Raw genomic sequence first — 21,040 nt, forward strand, 5'->3', positions numbered from 1 at the left:
GTGAGAGGTGGGACATCAAGGGGACTAGTAGTGATGTGAAGGGGCTTTGATGAGCATGAGGGGTGGGACACCATGGCATGTGGCTAGTGATGTTTGATGATGCATGAGGGGTGGGCACTCGTGACTTAGTGTGTAAACACCAAGTCCCGAGTGTGTAAACATTCATCTCAAGATTGAAGGTTGATATGCCATCAAACTTTCATAAATCAATCTCAAGATTGAAGGTTGATATGTCATCGAACACCTCTCAAGATTGAAGGTTGATATGTCATCAAACTTTCATAAACCGTCTAGGTATGGTCATCTAGGCCCACCATTTGATATGGGGAGAGCTCTTGAGAGTGTTGTCTCATGGCTATCACAAAACAGCGAGTTTCATGTGAATGGGCTTTGATGAGCATGATGGGTGGGCACTGGGGAAACACCCAACTCAAGATTGAAGGTTGATGTTTATGCACTCGGGACTTAGAGTGTGGTGTAAACACCCATCAATGTCATCAAACTTTCATATAAACCGTCTAGGTAGGACTATGGATCATGTGAATGCGTATAAAAAGATGTGTCTCTGATCACGTGAGGTATAAAAAGAGGGGGCAGGTACAGAGGGCGCGGGATCCATTCTCGTCGTCTTCGATTCTCTCTAGATCGCCATCGCCATCGCCATCGCTGCAAGCCCGCCGTGGTCATCCCGATCTCACAGTGGACCTGCTCTTTTTGTCGCCAGGTATTTCTCTGCCGATCAAATCGTTGGTTGTTTGTCCGCCTGTTTTTTGCACTGCGAAATCGATGCCAGCGATTCGTTTAAATTGCCGCCACCATTTGATGTAACGCGCATTGGCATGTATCAGTATTTTCCGTCGATCTGCGTTGCGCAGGATACACGATCCGTGGCGTTAGCGCGGGGATCGTCATTCTTCATCACATTTCCGTTTATTTTACTGTGAATTTTCCGTTACGTAGGTAAGGTTTCCCGTCAACGTAAGAAGCCACTCGATCAGATTTCCTCCCACAATCGTTACACAAAACGGCCGGAAACTGATAGATTTATCGTAACCGTTTCAGTTTAACCTCAAGTTTTACTAGATCTTCGAGCGATCTGATGGGAGCGTCTCTTGTTTCTATTTATTTCAGCGTATATATTGTGCCGAGATCAAAGGGATCCGATGATCAGAGCCGCTTGGTTTCGGTAATTCAGTAGACATAAGGGTTTTGCAAGGTCATACTTTACATACGTATATACACACATGCAATGGAGAGCTTTGCTACCCCATATCCAGTACTTTTCCACGATGGCGAGCGTGAGCATGACAAGGGACACATTGGCGTGCATTCCGTCCTCACATTCAAGAGGTTTCAAGCCCTCCTGAGTCAAAAGGTGGGGTTTCCGGCAGGCCAGTTGTCTGCTGTGTTTGTGTGCAGACGCACCGCAAAGGATACTGACAACAAACGCCAGAAGCTACCTATCAACGAGAACACCAATTTCAACATCATCCTGAACCAGCACAATCCAAAGTGGGAAAAAGACTGCCATTTTCTGGTCTCCATGAAGAAGTCCAAGAAAGAGAGGAAGGGATTCAGGAGGCGTATTGCAGAGGCAGAAAACGGAGAGGAGGACGGTTCTGTTTCTCCCAGGGGGGACATATTCCCTCGGGGTCAAGAATCCAAGGAGGGTGTTTCTGCAAATGATGGTGGCTCTGCAGAAGTTGGGTTATTACAGGAAGCATCAGTGATGATTACCCATGGATCTCAGCCATCGTGCGAAAGCACTCCACAGTCTGTGGTTCTGGTAAATCAGGATTTGCAACCTTTGCCTGAAGACAGTTCCCATCCGGCGATTCAGCCATTGCACAAAGGGAGCTCCCAGCCTGTGATTCAGCCATTGCCTGAAGGCAGTCCCAATCCTGTAATTCGGCCATTGCCTGAAGGCAGTCCACAGGAATCACAACCTTCACGGGAATGGAGCCTACAGTCTGTGATTCCACGATCTCAACCATCACCGGAGAGAAGTGCGCAGTCTGTGATTCGAGAATCACGGCCTTTGCTTGAAAGCAGCCTACAGTCTATACACCAAAGGCTTAGCAATTGTGCATCTCCTGATGTGAAGTGCAGCAGTGAAAAAATTCTGTTAAGAAGAGACCAAGCAAATCATGTTAGTCCGATTCCTGGCTGGCAAAATGGTAGTCACATGGACAAGCAGGTAGGTTCGGTCTCTACGTCTCCCCCTATGGAAAGTATCTTGACACGCGGCTCAGCTCCACATCAGATAGACATGCAAAATAGGGATAAAAATGAACTACTTGATGGGAAGCCGATGTTACTCAGAAATGATCATATGTGGGCATCAGGGCAGCCTTTTCACCAGCATGCCATGGCATCTCAGAGTACAGAAGGTGTTCAGGAAAGATATAATGATGCAGTCTTGACAAGGTCTCCTATTTTACTCCAGAGAAATGGGATTTTGAACCTGACAGGAACATTAGGTTCTCCGTCACTGTTACCAGCTACCAAACCGCTCATGTACTCACCAACAACTAGCATGCTCCTTCCCAGAGTCGCGAGTGGCATCTCTGGGTTCGCATCAGGGCCCAGTGCAGCACTGAATCTACAACAAGCACAGGCTCGTTATCTCAATCTGCAGGCTCAGCAGTCCGATCAAATGTACCTGAATCCGCAGGCTCTCTCGAAGATGAGGGGGGTTGTGCGGGGCCTAGCAGCATATGAGAATAGGAACCACAAACCATTGGGTGTTTGTCAACATTGCTACAGGTTTCGAGAAAGGAAGATAAATCCCACTCCTTTCCACCTGTGTGTGCATGACAGAATCACGAATGGTTTTAGGGGCCCATCTCCAGCAGGACCTATAGAGAGACCTGCCAAAAGAGTGGAAGCTGCAGCTTGAAAGTAGGTGGGTTGAGTCGTGCAGGGAAAAGCTGAGTGGATGTGCCTTTTGAACTGGTGCTTAAGTTAGACATAGTGCTGTATTCGTATCTATCAAGTATAGGTTTTTTCATTGGTGTGCGCAATAATCATTGTCCTTTTTACCTTTTCTTTATATAAGAAGACCTGTCAGAGATGTGCTTTATGATTGCAATCTTTTCTATTGCTTAATCTACATCACTGAAATTGGCTGGTTTTCTTCACAATTAACTCAACTGTTGAAGTCTTCTAATGTGAGGTCCAAGTTTTATTCTTTGATGCTTAGATGTTAACAACCATGCACCTAGCAATCTCTTCTTCATCACTAAGTTATATTCTAAACACTTTTATTCTAGCTAGACTTTCTCTCTCTCTCAGATTGGTTACCTGTATGTGCCAGCCCATCCAAGGGGCAGGGGTAACAACTGAGATGAGCTCTGTGGGTTGGGCATGCATATGTGTAACCAGTCTCAGGATGCTATTTAATATGCAAACGCTTTCCTAAATTTTTGCTTTTTTACTTATCATTACACTTTTTTTAAATGGCTGGGAATGGCATCAAGTGAGTTTAGAGAGGGTCAGGAGTTGATTGAAAGAAACAGCATGCGTGTGTGCATGCTCATGGAAAATCCTTCTCAATCTGCCATGATGCTTGATTAGTACTTAGATTGATGCAAGGTGTTGGACTACAGACAGACAGAACATGCCTCTGTGACTATCCTTTCAGAACAGCTGTTTACTGCTAGCAAGCTTCCTACCCCAGCTAGGCCTGCAACATAAATATACTTGGGGCCTTTTTTTCAATCAAGATTTGGTCCTTTGATCTTTCTTGTCAGCTTCTAGCCCTTTTGGCTATCAAATTGTGCTTCCTGCCCATTACTAATCATGACAATGAGCCATAAGTGGTGCCTTGCTTTTCTGCCAGGACTTGTAGGCCCCGATGTTTTCTATGCATTCGTGATACAGGCTACCAACAAAAACAGCTCTAAATTGGAGATACACAAGTTGGATGGTGAGGATTTAATTTGAAACTTTTATGGTATCTTAAAACCCACCAATTTGTAGTTCACCTTAAAACTTCTCGTTACAGATAGCACCTAAATTGGGAGTTGGAAGTGTTGGATCCTGTGGGTTTTATGGTATTTCAAAGCCCACCAATTTGTAATTCATCGTACAAAAGATTAATTTTATTCTGCAAGTCTTCGTTCTTTTCCAATGAGACCCACAAATGATGTTCTTAATGTCAATTACGACTTCGTTACAAGCGGGCCATGAAACTTATATGTAATCTTATCAATGTGCACTAACTCAATCACTACTGTGTTACAAAACACGCCGCACGGGCTCTTACACACATGGGCCATGCGCACGCATGCATATGCACGCACAGACATATTTGTACGTGTGTGTATATGAGAGAGAGAGAGGGTTGAACGGGCATGGTAAAGATGTGCATGTAAGTGCATGACGAGGACACACGATCGTGATTTGTGGAAGTATTGTTATGATATGATCAACAAACAATCAAATGCATCATCATACATAACATAGACTGACTTATTTAAAGTGGATGTTATTTAAATGACAACAAATAAAATAGATATAAGAAGTGTACCTATTACAAGGATTGCTTAGTTTAATTTCATGTCCTTGTAGCAAAAAACAAAATTTTAGACTTGAATTCCTCTCTCATGGCTTACTCCTTTGCTTAATTGATTTGTTGACTCGAAAATTCTTAATGTTGAAATACATCATTGTACGAATTAATCTCTTAATATCTTGTAATAATTTTTTCATTGGGCAAGTCTCATGTTTCATCATTGTACGAATTATCTTGTAACAATCTATACTCTTATTAAACACAAACTATTCCCCCTTCCGCGTGGCCAAAAGAGAGAAGGGAGAGGGCCTCGAATTTTGAAAGGAAAGGTATCCCTTCTTACCTAATGATTTCCTTTACAGAAAAATAGGGGCCTCCCTCTTAAAAGGTGAGCTTCGTAATGAAAATATCAAGGTGTAGGTGTCTCTCTTTTTCTCTCTCTGAGAGAGAGAGAGAGAGAGAGAGGGAGAGGCCACATATTGGGGAAGGGGGGGGGAGAGAGAGAGAGAGAGAGAGAGAGAGAGAGAGAGGAAAGTAGAGGCCACATATTGGGGAAGGGGAGAGAGAGAGAGAGAGAGAGAGAGAGAGGTGTAGGCGTTTGCTTTGAGAAGAAAATTTAAATAAATAATACAAATTCTGTCATTGGAAGATGTTGTTGTTGAAGATGAGTCGATGTCATATATAGGAAGGTATATTGTGTCACCTACATAAAACACAAGTCAATAAGTAAAAGATGTACACAGACACATGTGCACATACGCATACATGCACACACACACGTGCACACAAAATACACATGCGTATACAAACAAACACTCACTCACACATGCTTACACGCACATGCACATGCACATGTATAGATACATACATACATACATACACACATGCATCCAATCACACACTTGCATACAGATATACATATGTATGCACATACACAAACTAGCAAAAAATTCATGCTGTAGTAGCAACATGCTAAAAGTAACGTGCGGGTCACCTACTTGTTTTTTCAATGGGCTAGTCTCATGTTTTGGGTCATGTTGGTATTTGATCAATGCTTTTTTAAATTGTAAGCTCTCTCCCTCGAGCTATCCACATGACATGATGAAAAAGGTAAAATAAAATACAAAATTAAAAAAGGCACTAGAAATGATGAAATTGAATGGTGTATATCTAGAATCCATGAATAGCATAATCCTTGGAGATCGTTCTTGTGGTGCATGTGAAAGTGTAAATGTGGGTGCACGCATGGGCAAAAGTGTGGTGTGTGTGACAGTGGATGCATGTACAAGTAAAAGGTATGTGTGCACATATGTGCGCTTGTGAAGGAACATGAATGAGTGATTGTGTAAGAGTGTGTGCACGTGCGTGTGCAAAAATGAAAGTGTAGTGCACGTGCATGAGTGTAAGTGCATGAATGTGTGCGTGCGCACATGCCTTTGAATGGTGAGTGCATATGCAAGGTGTCCATGTGTGCGCATGTGGCTATAAATGTGTGCACATACGTGAAGGTGGGTGAATGCGTATTTATGAATGGGGGGGTGCACGTGCGAATTTATGTGTGTATGTGTGGGGTGCAATTGTGCATGTTTTTTATGTTTCTTATTATGTTTTTGGGTTTTTGTGTTTTTTATCCTTCCCGGTGAAGGTAGTAACTATACACTTGAGCAGGGGGGCTTCATTACATATGTACACATGGTCTTAGGGTTCGCGGCTCATTGTGCACGTGCTCACTGGGGTGGGCAAGGGTAGAGAATTGTTTGACCATCCATGAAAGGTTGGATGCTCCTCAGATGGCTTTGCTGGTGCACTTGATTGAGTTATGTCTTTCTAGTTCTAGATTGTGAGTTGGTGTTGTGGCGTGGCACCCGCAGGTCGTGGTGATCTCTTCGGGACTGGGGTGCAACTGTGGGGCACAATGGAACACTTGGCACCCTTGGTGGCTCATAAAAAATCTGAACTATCTAGGATGGGTACGTTTCTGGGGGTCCAAGGCTTGGGTATCCGTTCTTTCTTTGTGGACCTCTCCCCAAACGTTTGCTAAGATTGAGGTTTGGGGGTGGTTTTGTCTTTCCGACGACTTTTAGGATCTCTAGAATAGTTTGAGGTGGTAGCAGACACATTGAGGTCGGAGTGCTGTGTGATGTTAGATGTTTACCTGAGATGGTAGCTCGTAATTGGAGGATGAGGCTTGGGGACGTTGATAGGTTTGGGGGGTCCTTATCCACTAGGAATAGAGTAACCATTTCGAAGGGGATCTCAAGCATTACGATCCTTCTTCGCTAGATGATGATACAATTTGTGGTTGATTCATTCCTTTTCAAGGATGATGCTCTCTTTCATTATACTTGCGGGGGCAGTCACATAAAACTTGCAAGACAAATTTAGTTCTAATATAAAATTCAGCTTCAAAACAACTGGACGCTCAGGGATTAGGAATTGTTTTACCGCAATAATGGTTGTTATAGATAGTTGTTATGGATAGTGTGAATGGTTGGTGGCCTAATGAGGTCCACATCTCCCAAGAAAAAATGTTGTGGCTAGCTTGAGTGTCAATCAAGGTGGGCCACATGACTAGGTGGTTTTTCTTAGGGAACTCAAGCTTAAGGTAAGCTAGTTCCACCTACTGGGATTTTTGGGGGAGCTCGAAGCTGATTCCATTGTTGGTTTTGTTTCAAATGCAATGAGCACGAACAAGGACGTGATTTCAACATTATCCAATTGTGAAAATCTTGCTTCTGCAAAAGAGTGTCCATGTTTCCAGAACGTGAATCCAATCCTCAAAGTTGATAGGGCTTCAATAGAGGCTCATATTCGTGGTCCTTATCTTCACCCTCTAACATCTTATTATAATCAACATGGTATGAGCTTCTGTGTTACATGCTCAACGGAAGCAGTCTCAGCAGTAATGTTTGACTGATTGGCAAGAATGCCTCGACTTATGGGATGAGTCTTCCATGCTTTCAAAATTATTTTCAAGGACTAGTACCCTTGTAGATATAAATATGAAAGGTTTTTAAATCGTGAACCAGCCTTGCATCTCCCATCTAAGGCCTTTCGAGGATCATGGTGTACAACCCTCTTCTCTAAAAATCCATCACCACGAATGTGTGGTGGAAGCTTAGATCAAGGTCTTAATTTTTGTATCCTAAAGGATGCCACGAGGTTTAGTTGTGTCACCATTGTGACAAGCTTGACCACTACGCTTGTGCCTACAAGTGGTGGCGAGCTTCCCCAAGTCTCGCAAGTGGGCTTCCCCAAGTCTCCCAAGAATCCATAGTGATTATGTTGACACCAACACCACCATACAAGATTGTGGAGACCGTCATTACATGGCATTCATTTCATCACTTTTGAAATAGTGTTTAGCTTGTTCATGGGAACTTTTGCTATCTTTTTATCTTTTTCTTGGGTGTGGAAGGAGAGTGCTTACTATGGCACGACTTATTCTCCTCCTCTTTAGAGTGTGTGTGCTCTTAATTCCCATTCATCAAGTCAAATAAGTCTCTCAAAAGTTGAGAACTTCCTTGTGAAAGAGAACTTATCGGGACTCGGACCTCCAAGGATAAGAAGGTTGTGATGTCTAATATATGTCCCTCGTGTGATACTTGCTCGCTTAGCTCGTATTCACTCGGAGATGGACTTAGACCTGCCAATGTGTAGCGGATGTGTACTAATCCTTCCCTATGAGAGGTAATGTCTTTCATGGGCTCAAAATGAAGTTGTCGCCTATCAATCAGAGAAAATATTGTGGTGACTATGAACGAGTCATGGAAGGCCAACTTTTGCCTCCCACTAAGTCCTCCTTCATTGTATGTAGGGATTTAGAACTTATTCAGATTAGTTCGAGAGATATAGGCTCTATAACTCTTAAGAATGGTTATAGTTTTGGTCAAGGCCTTTGGCAAGCACTTCGCTCTAGTTTAGTCTACACCTTCTGTAAGCTGTTAGGCTTGTTTCAATCTCTCTTTCTCTAGCACGAGTTTGGGGTACTCCTTGAGTTTCTTCAAAATATTTTCGTAGTCAATGGGTTTCTTCTCTTTGTTTGGGAAGAGTTGGTTTGAACAAGATATCACTCGTTATCTCTGTGAAAGAGGTAACTTTCGAAGCTATCATCCAAACCACTTTCAATGGTCAACGACGTCATTGCCATTGACAAGTGATGGTAGGTTGCATTTTTATGTGTTATTCAAGGTCTTCTTCTTTTGGACCACTGGTTGTTCTAGTTTATTAGCCTTTTTGAGCACGGGCTACTATAGCCATTTATTTGGGCTTGTGTCACATGCTCTTAGGCTGTTAGCTTTAAGGTTGAAGCGTGAGCTTTTTGCTTCTTTGTTGCCTTGGATAATTTCTTGACTTGCTTTGGAGCCTTGTGATTGCATGAAGGAGGACTATATGAGTAAGTTAGCCTTGTACTCTTAACAAATTAAGGCTTATTAAAGTGGTGAATGCTCCTCCCACTAGGGTGAATGTCATTCTATTGGGACAATCCTTAAAGGCATATCTGAATCCACACTTGTAACATATGCCTCTATATGGAATGACATTGGGACTTGGCCTAGATTTGGGGATGGAGTTGGGTACTTGGTGTGATGTTGCCTCTATAAGGACACTCAATAAAATGGTACGAGCCCTTATAATGGAAGCATTGTGGTATACGTGCCATATTATTGAGGTTTTTCACTCATTATTACACCATGGCCTCGAACAAAGAGGTAGTCTATGTCTAAGGTTGCGTTGGATATTTTATGAATCATGTTTTGCTCATATAATGCACAACTCTCTTGTTCTAGGACTCTCAGAGTCCACTCTGGCAATGCCAGGGTATGGCATTAGTGGTGGTCTATACATACCTCTCAGTTTAGGGTTCTAATAAATGGGCACTAGATATGTGCTGGTTGAGAAGCATTTGCTATGAGCAATAGGGCTAGTGGGTATGGAATTAGTGGTGGTCTATACATACCTCTCAGTTTAGGGTTTAATAAATGGGCACTAGATATGGTTGAGAAGCATTTGCTATGAGCAATAGGGCTAGTGGGTATGGAATTAGTGGTGGTCTATACATACCTCTCAGTTTAGGGTTTAATAAATGGGCACTCGATTATGTGCTGGGTTGAGAAGCATTTGGTATGAGCAATAGGGCTAGTGGTTGATTTGGCACTGGGAGCATAGGTTGAGGTGCTAGGTTTCCCTAGTGCCAACAATGAGCTGTCATGGTTTTTGTGTGTTAAGGATAACATGCTACCTTGCACACAAGAGCTTGCACACAAGAGGGAAAGAGAAGAGAGATACATGCAAGGGTCGAGTCCGGAGAGTTGCACTTAGCCAACCCTAAGAGGGTTAACTCCTTGTTGATGTGAAGCCGCCGTTGCTCACTCAACCTCTTCTTGTGTCACCCAAGAAGAGATCCAATGGCTAGGTAGAGAGCAAGAAGGAGGGAGCTATGGAGAGCTCAACCGTCACCTCATGCAACTAGCATGCAAAAGGGACTTGGTAGATAGCAAAGAGAGAAGGAGGGAGCTATGGAGAGCTCAACCGTCACCTCATGCAACTAGCATGCAAAAGGGACTTGGTAGATAGCAAAGAGAGAGTAGAGAGGAAGAGAAATGAGAACATTACCATCCCTACTTACATACACCGACAATCAAACATGCAAGTAAGCAAGAACACAAGCTAACATGCATCCACAAGCTCAAATGAGAGAGAGAGAGAGAGAGAGAGAGAGAGAGAGAGAGAGAGAGAGAGAGAGAGATTCAAACTCAAATGAGACAAATGGGATTGTCCCTTTTCATATTCCATAAAAAATTATATACAAGAGCTCATAGTTACAATGGCTGGCCGCCCATTTACAATTGGGGTCCACAACTAGTCTTCCTAGTCTCTCTAGCTTTATGTATAACTATTCCTCATGACCAGCATTAAGCCGTAAGCTCGGTCATCCCATGTCTCTTATACAATAAGCATATTGTGCCGTTACAAAAGATAGATTACAAAGAGTGTAGCCACGTAAAAGGTAATGTTAACCAGAGTGGTTAACATACCCCTATCCCTAATGCAGGTCTGTCCTTGGAGCTGGTGGCCAGATCTATCGGTAGTAGATCGAATAGGTTCGGATGAAGTCGCGGGGCACGAGGTTGGAGTAGGGGGGGCTCGATGGAAGACCTTGTAGTTGATCCAGAAGGTCGTCACCATCATGTTTTCAAAGGATTGTAGTGCAACTCTCTAGACTCGACCCTTGCATGTATCTCTCTTCTCTTTCCCTCTTGTGTGCAAGGTAGCATGTTATCCTTAACATCTTTGGTGCCGGTGCCGTGTGTGGAATGCATTTCTCTTAGGGTCCTCCACTCTATTCATTTGCTAGTGTTCTTTGATTAACCCAGTTGGAGTGTAAATCCACCAATTGGTTGTCTGATTTTGTGTTTGTTTTGTTTTTGATGCTGATTACTCGGAGCATTGAAGGTTAATCGAGCATTGGAGTGTTGAAATATTCACCGAGCATGGGAGAAGCAAGTAAGTGCTATCACATTGCCCTTAACATTCATGCAAAACTTTGATTTTCTATTCTTTCTTCTTTTAAGCTTGCATCTTAGTTTAATCAACAAATTAACTCAATTTGTTAGTCTGAATTATGCATTGTAGGCACCAATAGATAGTAAGAGACTAGCTCTAGCTTTTTATTGAATCAAAAACACAAAAAACAATGGGAAAACAATCAGCAAGAATTTAAGGAAAAAACCAACCGAAACTGCACTCTGTTGGTTACTCTGAGAAGCGAACGACCGTTCACTTTACAAGCCACGGCCGTGGCACATCTATTGTCCCCTTCCTCAGCTGACCAAATCTAGTAAGATTTTCTACCTCAATGTGGCAGTTGCATTAAAATTAGAATATTTGCATTAAATTGAGCATAAAGTGCATTCAATTAAGTGGGTGTAACTGAATTGTTAGTAGTGAATATACTAGGGGGACTGTCTGAATTCTCAAAAATCCCTAGACAAATCTTAAAAATTCATAAATCTTACAGTGCCACGGCCGTTCCAAAGTGCCATGGCTATTCCGAATGTGTCACGCTCGTGCCATTCTCTCTGTCATCTAGTTTTAGGGAGCGAACGCCCATTCCTTTCTCCTTCTCTGAGAGTGAATGTCTGTTCCATTCAGCCTTTAAAAGCGAATGTCTATGGCATCTTGGCCATGCCCGTTCCATTCTTGACCCAACTTGGAACGCCCATTCCTTCCTTCATTCAAAAGCACACGCCCATTTCTTTCCCCTTCTGAAACTGAATGTCCGTGCCATCCTTCCCTGAGAAGCATGCACATGTTCCCTTCTCATTTTAGAAGTGCACGTCCCATTCCACTCCGAAGCATGCGATCGTACCATTAAAAAAAAAAAAGTCTTTTCATAGAGGATTTCTGCATAGCAATTCCATAATTCCATGCACCTACGATCGAGTAGATTGGTGCAGGTTATTCGCATATAAATAATGCGAGTGTGCCTTGTATTAGTAGTTATTTCTATTTGGATTAATTCTAGATGGTGTTTTCATTAATTTTTACCGTTTTTTAGACACCAAAATGCTAATTAAAGCATTCTTTCTTATGGGTAGTTAGTTCTAGTGAATTAATTTGCTAGATCATTTTGGTCAAGGGTGGTTAAGTGAAGTTGGTTTGAGTGAATCATGATTTTTGAAAAACTTTATTACCATGGCTCACATTGATTTCTCGATCAATGATATTGTCGCAATGAAATGTGTGATCATCCCGACGACTCAGGAAGGGAAGATCTTAAATTCCAAGTTGAAGAAGAGGAGGCTGTTAGAAAGAGTGAACTTATGGAAGTGACAAAGTGTTTGGAAGTAACTATTACCAAATGCCATGACGATATGGAGTCACTGAATGTGTAGATTTTGACTTTGCAAAAAAAACTCTTTTGGCGCGGCGCTCCTGCTCCTACGAAAGCAATTACTCCATCGTTTGCACCAAAGGTGTACAGTGGTGAGAAAAAGGGAGCAAAATTGCCGACTGCACCTTGGGCTTATCGAACTTCCTATAAGACAGCAACCAATGCCACCCCTTTCAGTTTAACCTATGGTATTGAAGCTCTCATGCCCATGGAATTCTTAGTTCCTAGTTTGCGTGTCGCAGTACAAGAAAAGCTCACTGGAAATGTCTTAGGATGTCACCTATTTGACTTGAAAAGCTCGATGAAACACACCTTTTAGCAGTATACAATATTATTGTTGAGAAGCTAAGGCACAAACAATGGTTCGACAACCAGCTTAAGGACAAACAAATGAAAGAGGGCGATATGGTCCTCTTATTCAATACCAAGACACATCAAAAGAAGCTTAATCTTAGAGGCTTAGGATGTTTCCTAGTCACTGAGATAACGCCACAAGGTACAGTGCGCATTGAAACGCTTGATGGTTTAGAATGGAAAGTTATTTCAATGGTAACAAACGCTACTATGGCCCTCTCACGGAGGCTACCTTAAGAGCCATCCACAATAAAAAATAGCGCAAGAAAGACCATGAGGATATGAAAAAAGCTGCACAACAAGAGGCCAAAGCAAGGCAAGCTAAGCTTTGGCAGAGACACATCATGGTCAGTGTATGGCCCAAGTGGTCGACCTTAAAGAAGAAGAATGGGAGGTGAATCCAACTCGTGGGAATGACCACCCCGACGAGCTTTGTCCAAAAATTAGCTCTTGTTGATACCGAGGCTAGTTACAACTTGATGTCCCATGAAACATGGCATTCCCTTAGGGGACCCTCGCTAAAAGAAACCCCTATCATCGTTACCACTGTAACATCATATCATGTTCATTGTTTAGATACAATCACGCTTTTATTCCACATTGAAAATTATCCCTTGGAAGGGAAGTTCTGTGTGATGTGCCTGCAGGAACCATGCGTGGAGAAATACTCCTTGGAAGAGGTTGGATGGGACATACTAGGTGCAACATCAAACATGGACGCACGGACGCGACCTCGCAGCTGGCATCCGGCCAAGTTACCGTCTTTGGTGACAGATGAAGAGCCAGTACTCGCCACTCCCCTATGCGAAGAACTTCCTTCACCACATGCACCATCATTCCATCACCACACTCCTACAAATCCATCCTCCTAAAAAAGAGGCCACTCATCATTCCAACCTTATCAATGCCTCTCACACCCTCCCTACAACCACGCTCGGCAACAACCCACTCTCATATCACCGTTTCACCAGCTGCTGAACCACCAACCCATGCTAACCCAACTAACATTTCTAACAAAACTAAAAACACTCCACTAGGTATGCCATCTCCCCATTGGGTACCTAAGAAGCTACTCGCAACACAAAGGCTATTATGATGGCGAATCTACACTGTGAATCTCTCGACGATCCAACCCTCCCCCTTGTCCACGGGCACCGAAAGCTCCTCGTCCCCCACATCAGCAAACAAATTCACCAACCACAAGCCTATAGGGTACAAGACAAACACAGGCCTAAACGCTCTCATGGAACTCCAATCCTTAATCAAACCCTCAACTGTACCCAAAACCAACCCCCTTGATGCATCCCCAAACCTCTCCTACGAGCCCAACACTTCTATAAGGGCAATCATCATATTTGGATCCCCAAATCTCCCCAACCTCAACTTCCACCCCGTGTTGCTCTTAGCAGTCCCCTACCTTTCAATGGAAACCAAGGGGGACCTCTGGCATAAAGACTACCCAGGAAAAAGGGAAGCAAAAGCTTCACATAGTGACACTATAACACAAAAGAAGAAGAAGAGAAGAAGAAGAAGAAGAAGAAGAAGAAGAAGAAGAAGAGAAGAAAAAGCCACGGGCGTTCGGAATTCGCCACGGTCGTACTCTTCACAAATTCTGAAATGCCACGGTCGTTCCAACCCACGTAGTGCAATGCCTCGGCTATTCCATCCTCAACCATCTACAATGGGCGTTCGGAATTTGCCATGCCCGTTCCAACTGATGCAAACGTCTATTCCTTCCAGATTTTGGAAGCAAATGCCCATTCCCTTCTCCATTTCAAAAGCCCACGCTCGTACCAAAACCAAAACAAAATGCCACGATCGTTCGCTTGAGTTCCTATGCCCGTTCGCTCTTGGTATCCAAATGCCACGACCGTTCGCTCTGCAGATGCCACGGTCGTACCCTTCTGCAAAACCTATAAATATGGGCGCCCCACCCCCTCTTTTCCTCACTTTCAGCCTTCTTAGTAGCCAAAATCTTGCACTTTTTTCTCGTGAGCTTTCACACCCTCAAACCTGCACTACACCATGTCTGACACTTCAGACTCATCCAGGGACGTCCTCCACCATACCTCCATCAGGAGAAAGCGATCAGTAGGGGGCAGATTTGAGGAGTATGCCTGGCACCCCACACAGCTATCTCATTTGGGGGAGGCCCTTATGAAGCAGGTTAATGGCCACACAGTGCACTCCCTTATGAAGAATAACCACAAGGTGGAGCACAAGCTCTTATATTTTACCGGACCATGTTACAATAGCACCCAACCCTGCTATCGTACAAAAGCTCGAGCAGCTAAGCCTGGGATGATTGCCTACTTTGGAGCCATGGGGGTGAAACCTTTACAAACATCTTATATTTCACAAAGACTTTTGCCGTCAATATTCATACAGGCAAAGTTTTGGACAATGACGGCTAGCGACACAAGGTCCAACTCAGCATTGAGCTCATCAGAGATTCACCCCCACAGCTCCCCAACATGGATCGGCCCTATGTCAGGATCACCAATGCCCCCAAGCTGACCAGGGGAGTATACAGAGATAGCCCAAATAAAGATGGGGTGGAGTGGGCCAACATCACACAACAAGATCTGATCATGCCAACTTGGGCTTTGTAGTTTTTAGTGACGACTCATTGGACAAATAGGTTCAGCATGACCACTTTAGCCCGTGTGCACCAAGGCCAAATGGTAAATTGGGCTGAGTACCTTTTCAAGGAGATGCATGGAGTGTGTTCCAACCCAGAGGGGAAGCTGGTAGCGGCCACCCTACTGACAAGAGTGCTCCATTATGCGACCTAGGTGGGAGGAGTTGCCCCACGCCATTCAACTTAGTGGCCCCAATGCTGTCATCACATCTTTGCCCCCTCCCCACTAGCAAAGAGGCAACACCAAGAGCCAACGGACATAGAACAGGTACCTTCCCTACCCAGTCCAGGTCCTACACAGGAGGAGGTAGCAACTATAGAGGTAAGGAAAAAGGCCCCGGAGGAGGAGGAAAAACAAAAGCAAGATTTCTTTCAGCAAAATTTATATGAGACACCACCTCTGGACCGCTTCACGGATATCCCATCGTTCACAGAGTCTGGACCCTCTTCCCCCCATGCAGCATAGCAAAATACAGTTAATACCCTCCGTTGGTGCGATCAAGCAGTTTTCGCTCCAGCTAGGCTTATGCTGAAAGTGTTCATGCAGCCCTTGGCGACGTGCCAAACTTTACCTTGGGATTTTCACACATGGCCAGAGAGTTGATCATGCAGATGATGGATTGCATCTACCATCAATAAGAAGTGGCAGAAGTTTCACAATGGGAGATGCTACTAGCTAAAGCACAGGAGCACCACGTGTCTGAAGACCTTTATCAAGCCAACTTGCTTAACATGCAGCTCTAGGGAAAGTTTAACGAACAGACATAGCAGCTTGGACATGCCCTCACCAAAATCACCGACCTCCAGCAACAACTCACACAGGCCCATGAAGCTACTCAACGGGCACACCATGAGCTATCTGTCATGGGAGAACCTTGCACATGAAGCCCCAGATGGTCCGAAGGGTGCAGAGGAGGACCTTGAATGGACACAGAGTGATTTTCAGAGATATAGGGAGATTTTTGAAGATACCATCCATCATATGGAAGAGCACCTCGGCGAGGCAGAAGCCCGAGCAGCACAACCCCCTTCCACCCCCTTTGATCCATCCTCCAGCACTATGGATCGCAAGGTGGATGTTTTGATGGACACAGCAAACGGAGCTCCCTATCCTAGCACTACGTCCACAAAGCCCATACCAACTCATTGACCTCCATTTCTGGAGTGTCTAGCTGAACCTCCTCCAGCACAGCCTCTACTTGGACGAGCTCCTCTCTTGAAACAATTACACGTACCTCCTCACACCAAGCTCCCCATCTCTAGTATCACCCTCATCCCCCCTGCTTCTTTTTTCAAGGCCTTCTCTCTTTCCACCACCCCCACGACTTCTACAAATGCCCTCAACACCCTCTCCAAGACATTTTGACCAGTTGGTGCCAACTACTCAAATTTGGCTTCCCCTCCGACCCAATAGAGCTTATATATCGATTGAATATCTGGTCTCATATTGCATAGATAAATCAAGCACAGAAACCATGATCTGCTCCTGCGAGCTCCGCCTCTCCCCCTCCCGCTGCTTCTCGCCGTCGCGCCCTCCTCTCCCCCCCGCCTGTCCCCCGCCTTCTCCTCTGTCCTCTCCCCCGCCTCCTTCCTCGCACCCTTCCTCGTCATCTCTCCCCCGCCTTCTGCCTCGAATCCTCCCCCGCCTTCGCTCCCCCGCCTCCTTCCTCGCATCCTCCCCCGCCTTCTCTCCCCCCCGCCTTCTCCTCCTCTGCCTCCTTCCTCGTTTCCTCCCCCGCCATTTCTCCCCCCCGCCTCCTTCCTTGCTTCCTTCCCCCGCCATCTCTTCCCCCCACGCCTTCTCTTCCTTCCCCCGCCTTCTCTACCCCCCACGCCTTCTCCTCCGCCTCGCTTCTCTCCCCCGCCATCTCTTCCCCCCCGCCTTCTCCTCCGCTGCGCGCCTCTTCCCCCCCGCCTTCTCCCTCTCCTCCCCTTCCGTCTCGCCCCTCCCCCCACCGCTATCCCCCGCCTCAGCTCCCCCCTCCCCCTCCCCCCCTGCCCCGCCCCCCCGCTATCCTCTAACCTTCCGCCTCTCCGTTTCCTCGTAGGGCTGTGTCCCTCCTGTTGGTGACCCCGGTTTCTGGCCTTTTCCCTCTGGAGGACTCCATGGAAGCCGCTCCGACTACCCCTGCCGATTCCGGTCTCCGTCTGGAGTTCACAGCTGTAGATCATCAGCTGTTTGTTTCCACAATATCCGCTCTTGAGGCCTCCTCCTTGGTCTGCAAGATAGTGGGTAGCCGTCCCGATGCGGAGAGAGCTTTGCGACCTTCTACAAGGCAGCCTCGTTGGCGTGCCTGCCAAGATCGTCAGCATAGATTTTTTGGGATGTGGCTACTATCAGGTGGATTTCGAGTCCCCCCAGGCAGCTCAGATGGTGCTGGCTCGGAGCCCCATTGCCCTCCGCTCATCCCGGGCGTTCCTGGCGCGATGGACTCACGGTTTCGACCCCGCTTCTGACCCGCTAGCAGGCGCGACAGGTTTTCCCATCACTATCTGCTTTCCTGGACTCCGTAGGGAGTACTTGCCCCTCTTGTCATCCATTGGCAAGGCGTTCGGGCAGGTGGTGGAGACGCCTCAGACAGCGGCTTCAGTGATAGCTCGGGCAGCAGGACTCCCGGCCATTCGTGTTGTGGTTCCGTTCACCGGAGTCCCTCCCGAAGACGATCCTCCTCCCTTGTCTGTCTGGAGGACATCTGATATAGCGCGTGGAGTATTCGGGCCTCCCCGGCCAGTGCTACACCTGTCGGGAGATGGGCCATCTCGCACGTGCCTGTCCCCGCAAGGGGGTTCATCCTTCACGCTCTGCCGCCTCTGGACCCCCAGCAGGAGACCCGAGGGGTGGCCATCCACCTCAGAGACCGGACATCCCTGGCTCGTCTCAGCAGGCGCCATCATCTGACGAGCAGGCCCCGACGGAGGAGGCCTTGCAGGCCCAGGAGGCTGGCGGATGGCAGGAGGTTCACCGGCAAAAACGCTCGGCCCGCAGGGACTGTCGCAGACGCCAGCAGGCAGCACAGGCTGGCGGACAGGCACCTACCCGCACTTATGCTCCAGTCAGGGATAGGCGGCCAGCAGGTCCCACCCCGATGGACGAGGATTCAGACTCAGTGCCCGTTGAGGCTACCGGTGGAGCCCCCCACGTGGAGACCCCGCTCCCGCCTCCCCCCGCGGGGGGGCCCGCCCCCTCCATGGAGCAGATTCCTGAGGATCCCGGGCCGCACTCTGCGACCCCCCGCCGGCTCCTCTTCCCCTCACCCGGAGAGCACTCCTTCCACCCCCCCTCCCCCCCCAGCCCCCCCCTCCCGCCTCCCCCCCGGTGGCCCCCCCTGACACCTATCCTCTGGCAGATGCCTCTCCATCCTCTCCTCGCTTCTCCCCCCTCCTCTCCGCGAGCCCCCATCCCTCCCTCGACCTCTCCAGGATACTTCGCCAGACCACCCACTGCCCCCGGGCAGCGCAGCTGGGTAGGCCAGAGTTCAGTCCACCAGCGGCCGGCTGTTCCACTGCCACTCCGGGCCGGTGGAGATGGCGATCCTAGCTTCGCCCGCCACAGAGTTCTCTCCAGCCTCCCCTGGGGGGCCCCCGCGAGTGATGGGGCTCCCAGTGGATTACAGTTTTTTTAGGTGCCTCCAGCTGGATGCTGGCCCGTTTGAGACACTAGTCGCACCCTTGCGAGTTTGCGTGGTGTGCCATCCCTCTCGTTCTCCTTCAGTGGTGAGCAGCATGGTGGCCTTCTCCTTTCCTCTCAGTGTTGCCCCAGACACAGCATGGGATTGCAACTCTGTAGAGGAAGTTTTGCGTGATCAGATACTAGAGTTTTCTCACCACTTCAGTGACTTGGGGCTCACGGACCTATTGCAGACCCAATTACACTCAGCCCGCATGAGCTTGTTTGGTATAGGAGATTGGCGGGCGGATCCGGTCCACACCTCAGTTGAGGCGGTGCTACTGATTCTCCTCCATGCCGCCCCGAGGGTGCAGCCTACCTTTAGATACATATATGCAGAGGATTGGTCTCACGCCTATGCCCTGGACAGGGCAAAGGCGGAGTGGGGCTGGACACAGAGACAGGTCACCCTTTTTTTGGAGAGACTCCGCACCCGGACAGACAGTGACTATTCTCCCTCCAAGCCGGCGCCCAAGACTCACAGAGTGGAGGGCAAATCATCCGGGCCGGCTGAGAGGGGTGAGCCAGTGGCGGCTGCTTCACTTGCCATAGCTCATCCATGAGGATCCTCTCATGGAACATCCAGGGTCTCGGTGGACATCGCTGCTACATTGGTTGGGGCAGACTTCGCCAGGAGATCCAGAGGGCTCTCGTTGGAGGACCCATAGATATCCTTTTCATCCAGGAACACCACCTTTCTGTCGGGCGTACCCGCACCTGCGGGAAGATCTTGCTAGGCAGGAGTCACACTTTTTGGTCACCAGCATATGGCTCCCAGGGGAACCAGGGTGGAGTATGCATCTCAGTCAGCGAGCAGCTTCTATCCAAGGTTGTGGATTCTGGCACTTTGGTCCAGGGTCGAGCGCAGTGGATCATCCTTCGGGTTGGGGAAGACCGCATTGGCTTCCTTAACTTCTACACCCCTAATGGGGCGACCGGGAGAGCCGAGTTCTGGAGCACCATTAGGCAGTCCCTCCCCATGGCAGACCATTGGTGCCTAGGGGGGGATTGCAACATGCTGGAGGATGCAGAGGACAGGATGGGGGGCAGCCAGGAGACCATTCATGGGCTGGAGCTCGCTGCCTGGGAGGAACTAGTGCTGCAGGTGAGAGGCCAGGATCCGTGGACTCTCTCGGAGTTTGGCAGGTTGCAGGGGAGTTTATCTTTCTCGCGCTCGGATAGACAGGCCATAGGAGTTAACCTTTCCCGCATCGACAGGTTTTACATTGATGAGTGGGCTTGTGATAGAGGTGGCACTGTGGGCATACTTGTAGGCTTCTCGTTTTCAGACCACTTTCCAGTGCTTCTCCAGATCGAGGACCCTATGAGAGGAGAGCGAGGCCAGAGCGTCCGGATTCCAGATTGTCTCATAGAGGAGCCCGAGATTGCGACCAGAGTTGAGTAGGTCTGGCAGGAGCTGTAGTTCAGGAGAGGATCGGCAGCTAGCGATCTTGCCAGGGGCTTGCAGGAGATCAGTAGGATGCTCAGACAGGCTGCCCTGGGCCGTCTGGAGGCCTTCAGAGAGCAAGAGAGGAACCTGCGGAGGAGTCTAGCGTCCCTTCAGAGACTCCAGGAGAGGGATCCTATGAGCCCTTGGATCTCAGAGCAGATGGAGTCAGCTCGCACAGAGATCAGATCCATCGAGGAGAGGAGAGTGGAGTTCCGATTCCATGCTCGGGCTTCTTTTTGGACAGGCTGGAGACAGAGTGACTCGAGATTTCTTTGAGGCGACAGGGCCTCGCTTCAGACGAGAGGGTCTCAGGCGTCTTCGGTAGGCTGATGGCCAGGTTGTGGTGGATCCCCCCAGGGTTCGGGCGATAGCCACAGATTTTTACAGGGATCTGCTCTCTGCTGAGCCAGCAGATGACAGGGTGAGAGAGGCTCGGGAGGCAGTCTGGAGCTCCACGAGACCGGTTGTGCCGGCCCATTTGCAGCACTCCCTTCTCTCCCCCTTCTCGGATACGG

The 21,040-nt window shown here is 47.5% G+C and overlaps 1 protein-coding gene across 3 annotated transcripts; it reads left to right on the forward strand.

The window, feature by feature from the left end:
- The first annotated feature begins 537 nt into the window (after nt 1–537).
- On the forward strand, nt 538–3,066 carry LOC147602701 (uncharacterized). Of its 3 annotated transcripts, none has more exons than XM_086797660.1 (3): nt 538–724; nt 849–960; nt 1,132–3,066. In XM_086797660.1, exon 3 carries the CDS (start codon nt 1,250–1,252, stop codon nt 2,897–2,899), a length of 1,650 nt encoding a protein of 549 aa, XP_086653786.1. In that variant the 5' UTR covers nt 538–724; nt 849–960; nt 1,132–1,249; the 3' UTR covers nt 2,900–3,066. The 3 variants fall into 3 exon arrangements, with proteins under 3 accessions (XP_086653786.1, XP_086653787.1, XP_086653788.1); XM_086797661.1 differs by having other exon boundaries at nt 578–724; nt 876–960; XM_086797662.1 differs by lacking the exon at nt 538–724 and having other exon boundaries at nt 822–960.
- The last annotated feature ends 17,974 nt before the right edge of the window (nt 3,067–21,040 follow it).

The sequence above is a fragment of the Cibotium barometz genome, chromosome 66, assembly GCF_041138505.1.
Source record: "Cibotium barometz isolate CiBa-2024 chromosome 66, ASM4113850v1, whole genome shotgun sequence".
Classification (NCBI taxonomy): domain Eukaryota; kingdom Viridiplantae; phylum Streptophyta; class Polypodiopsida; order Cyatheales; family Cibotiaceae; genus Cibotium; species Cibotium barometz.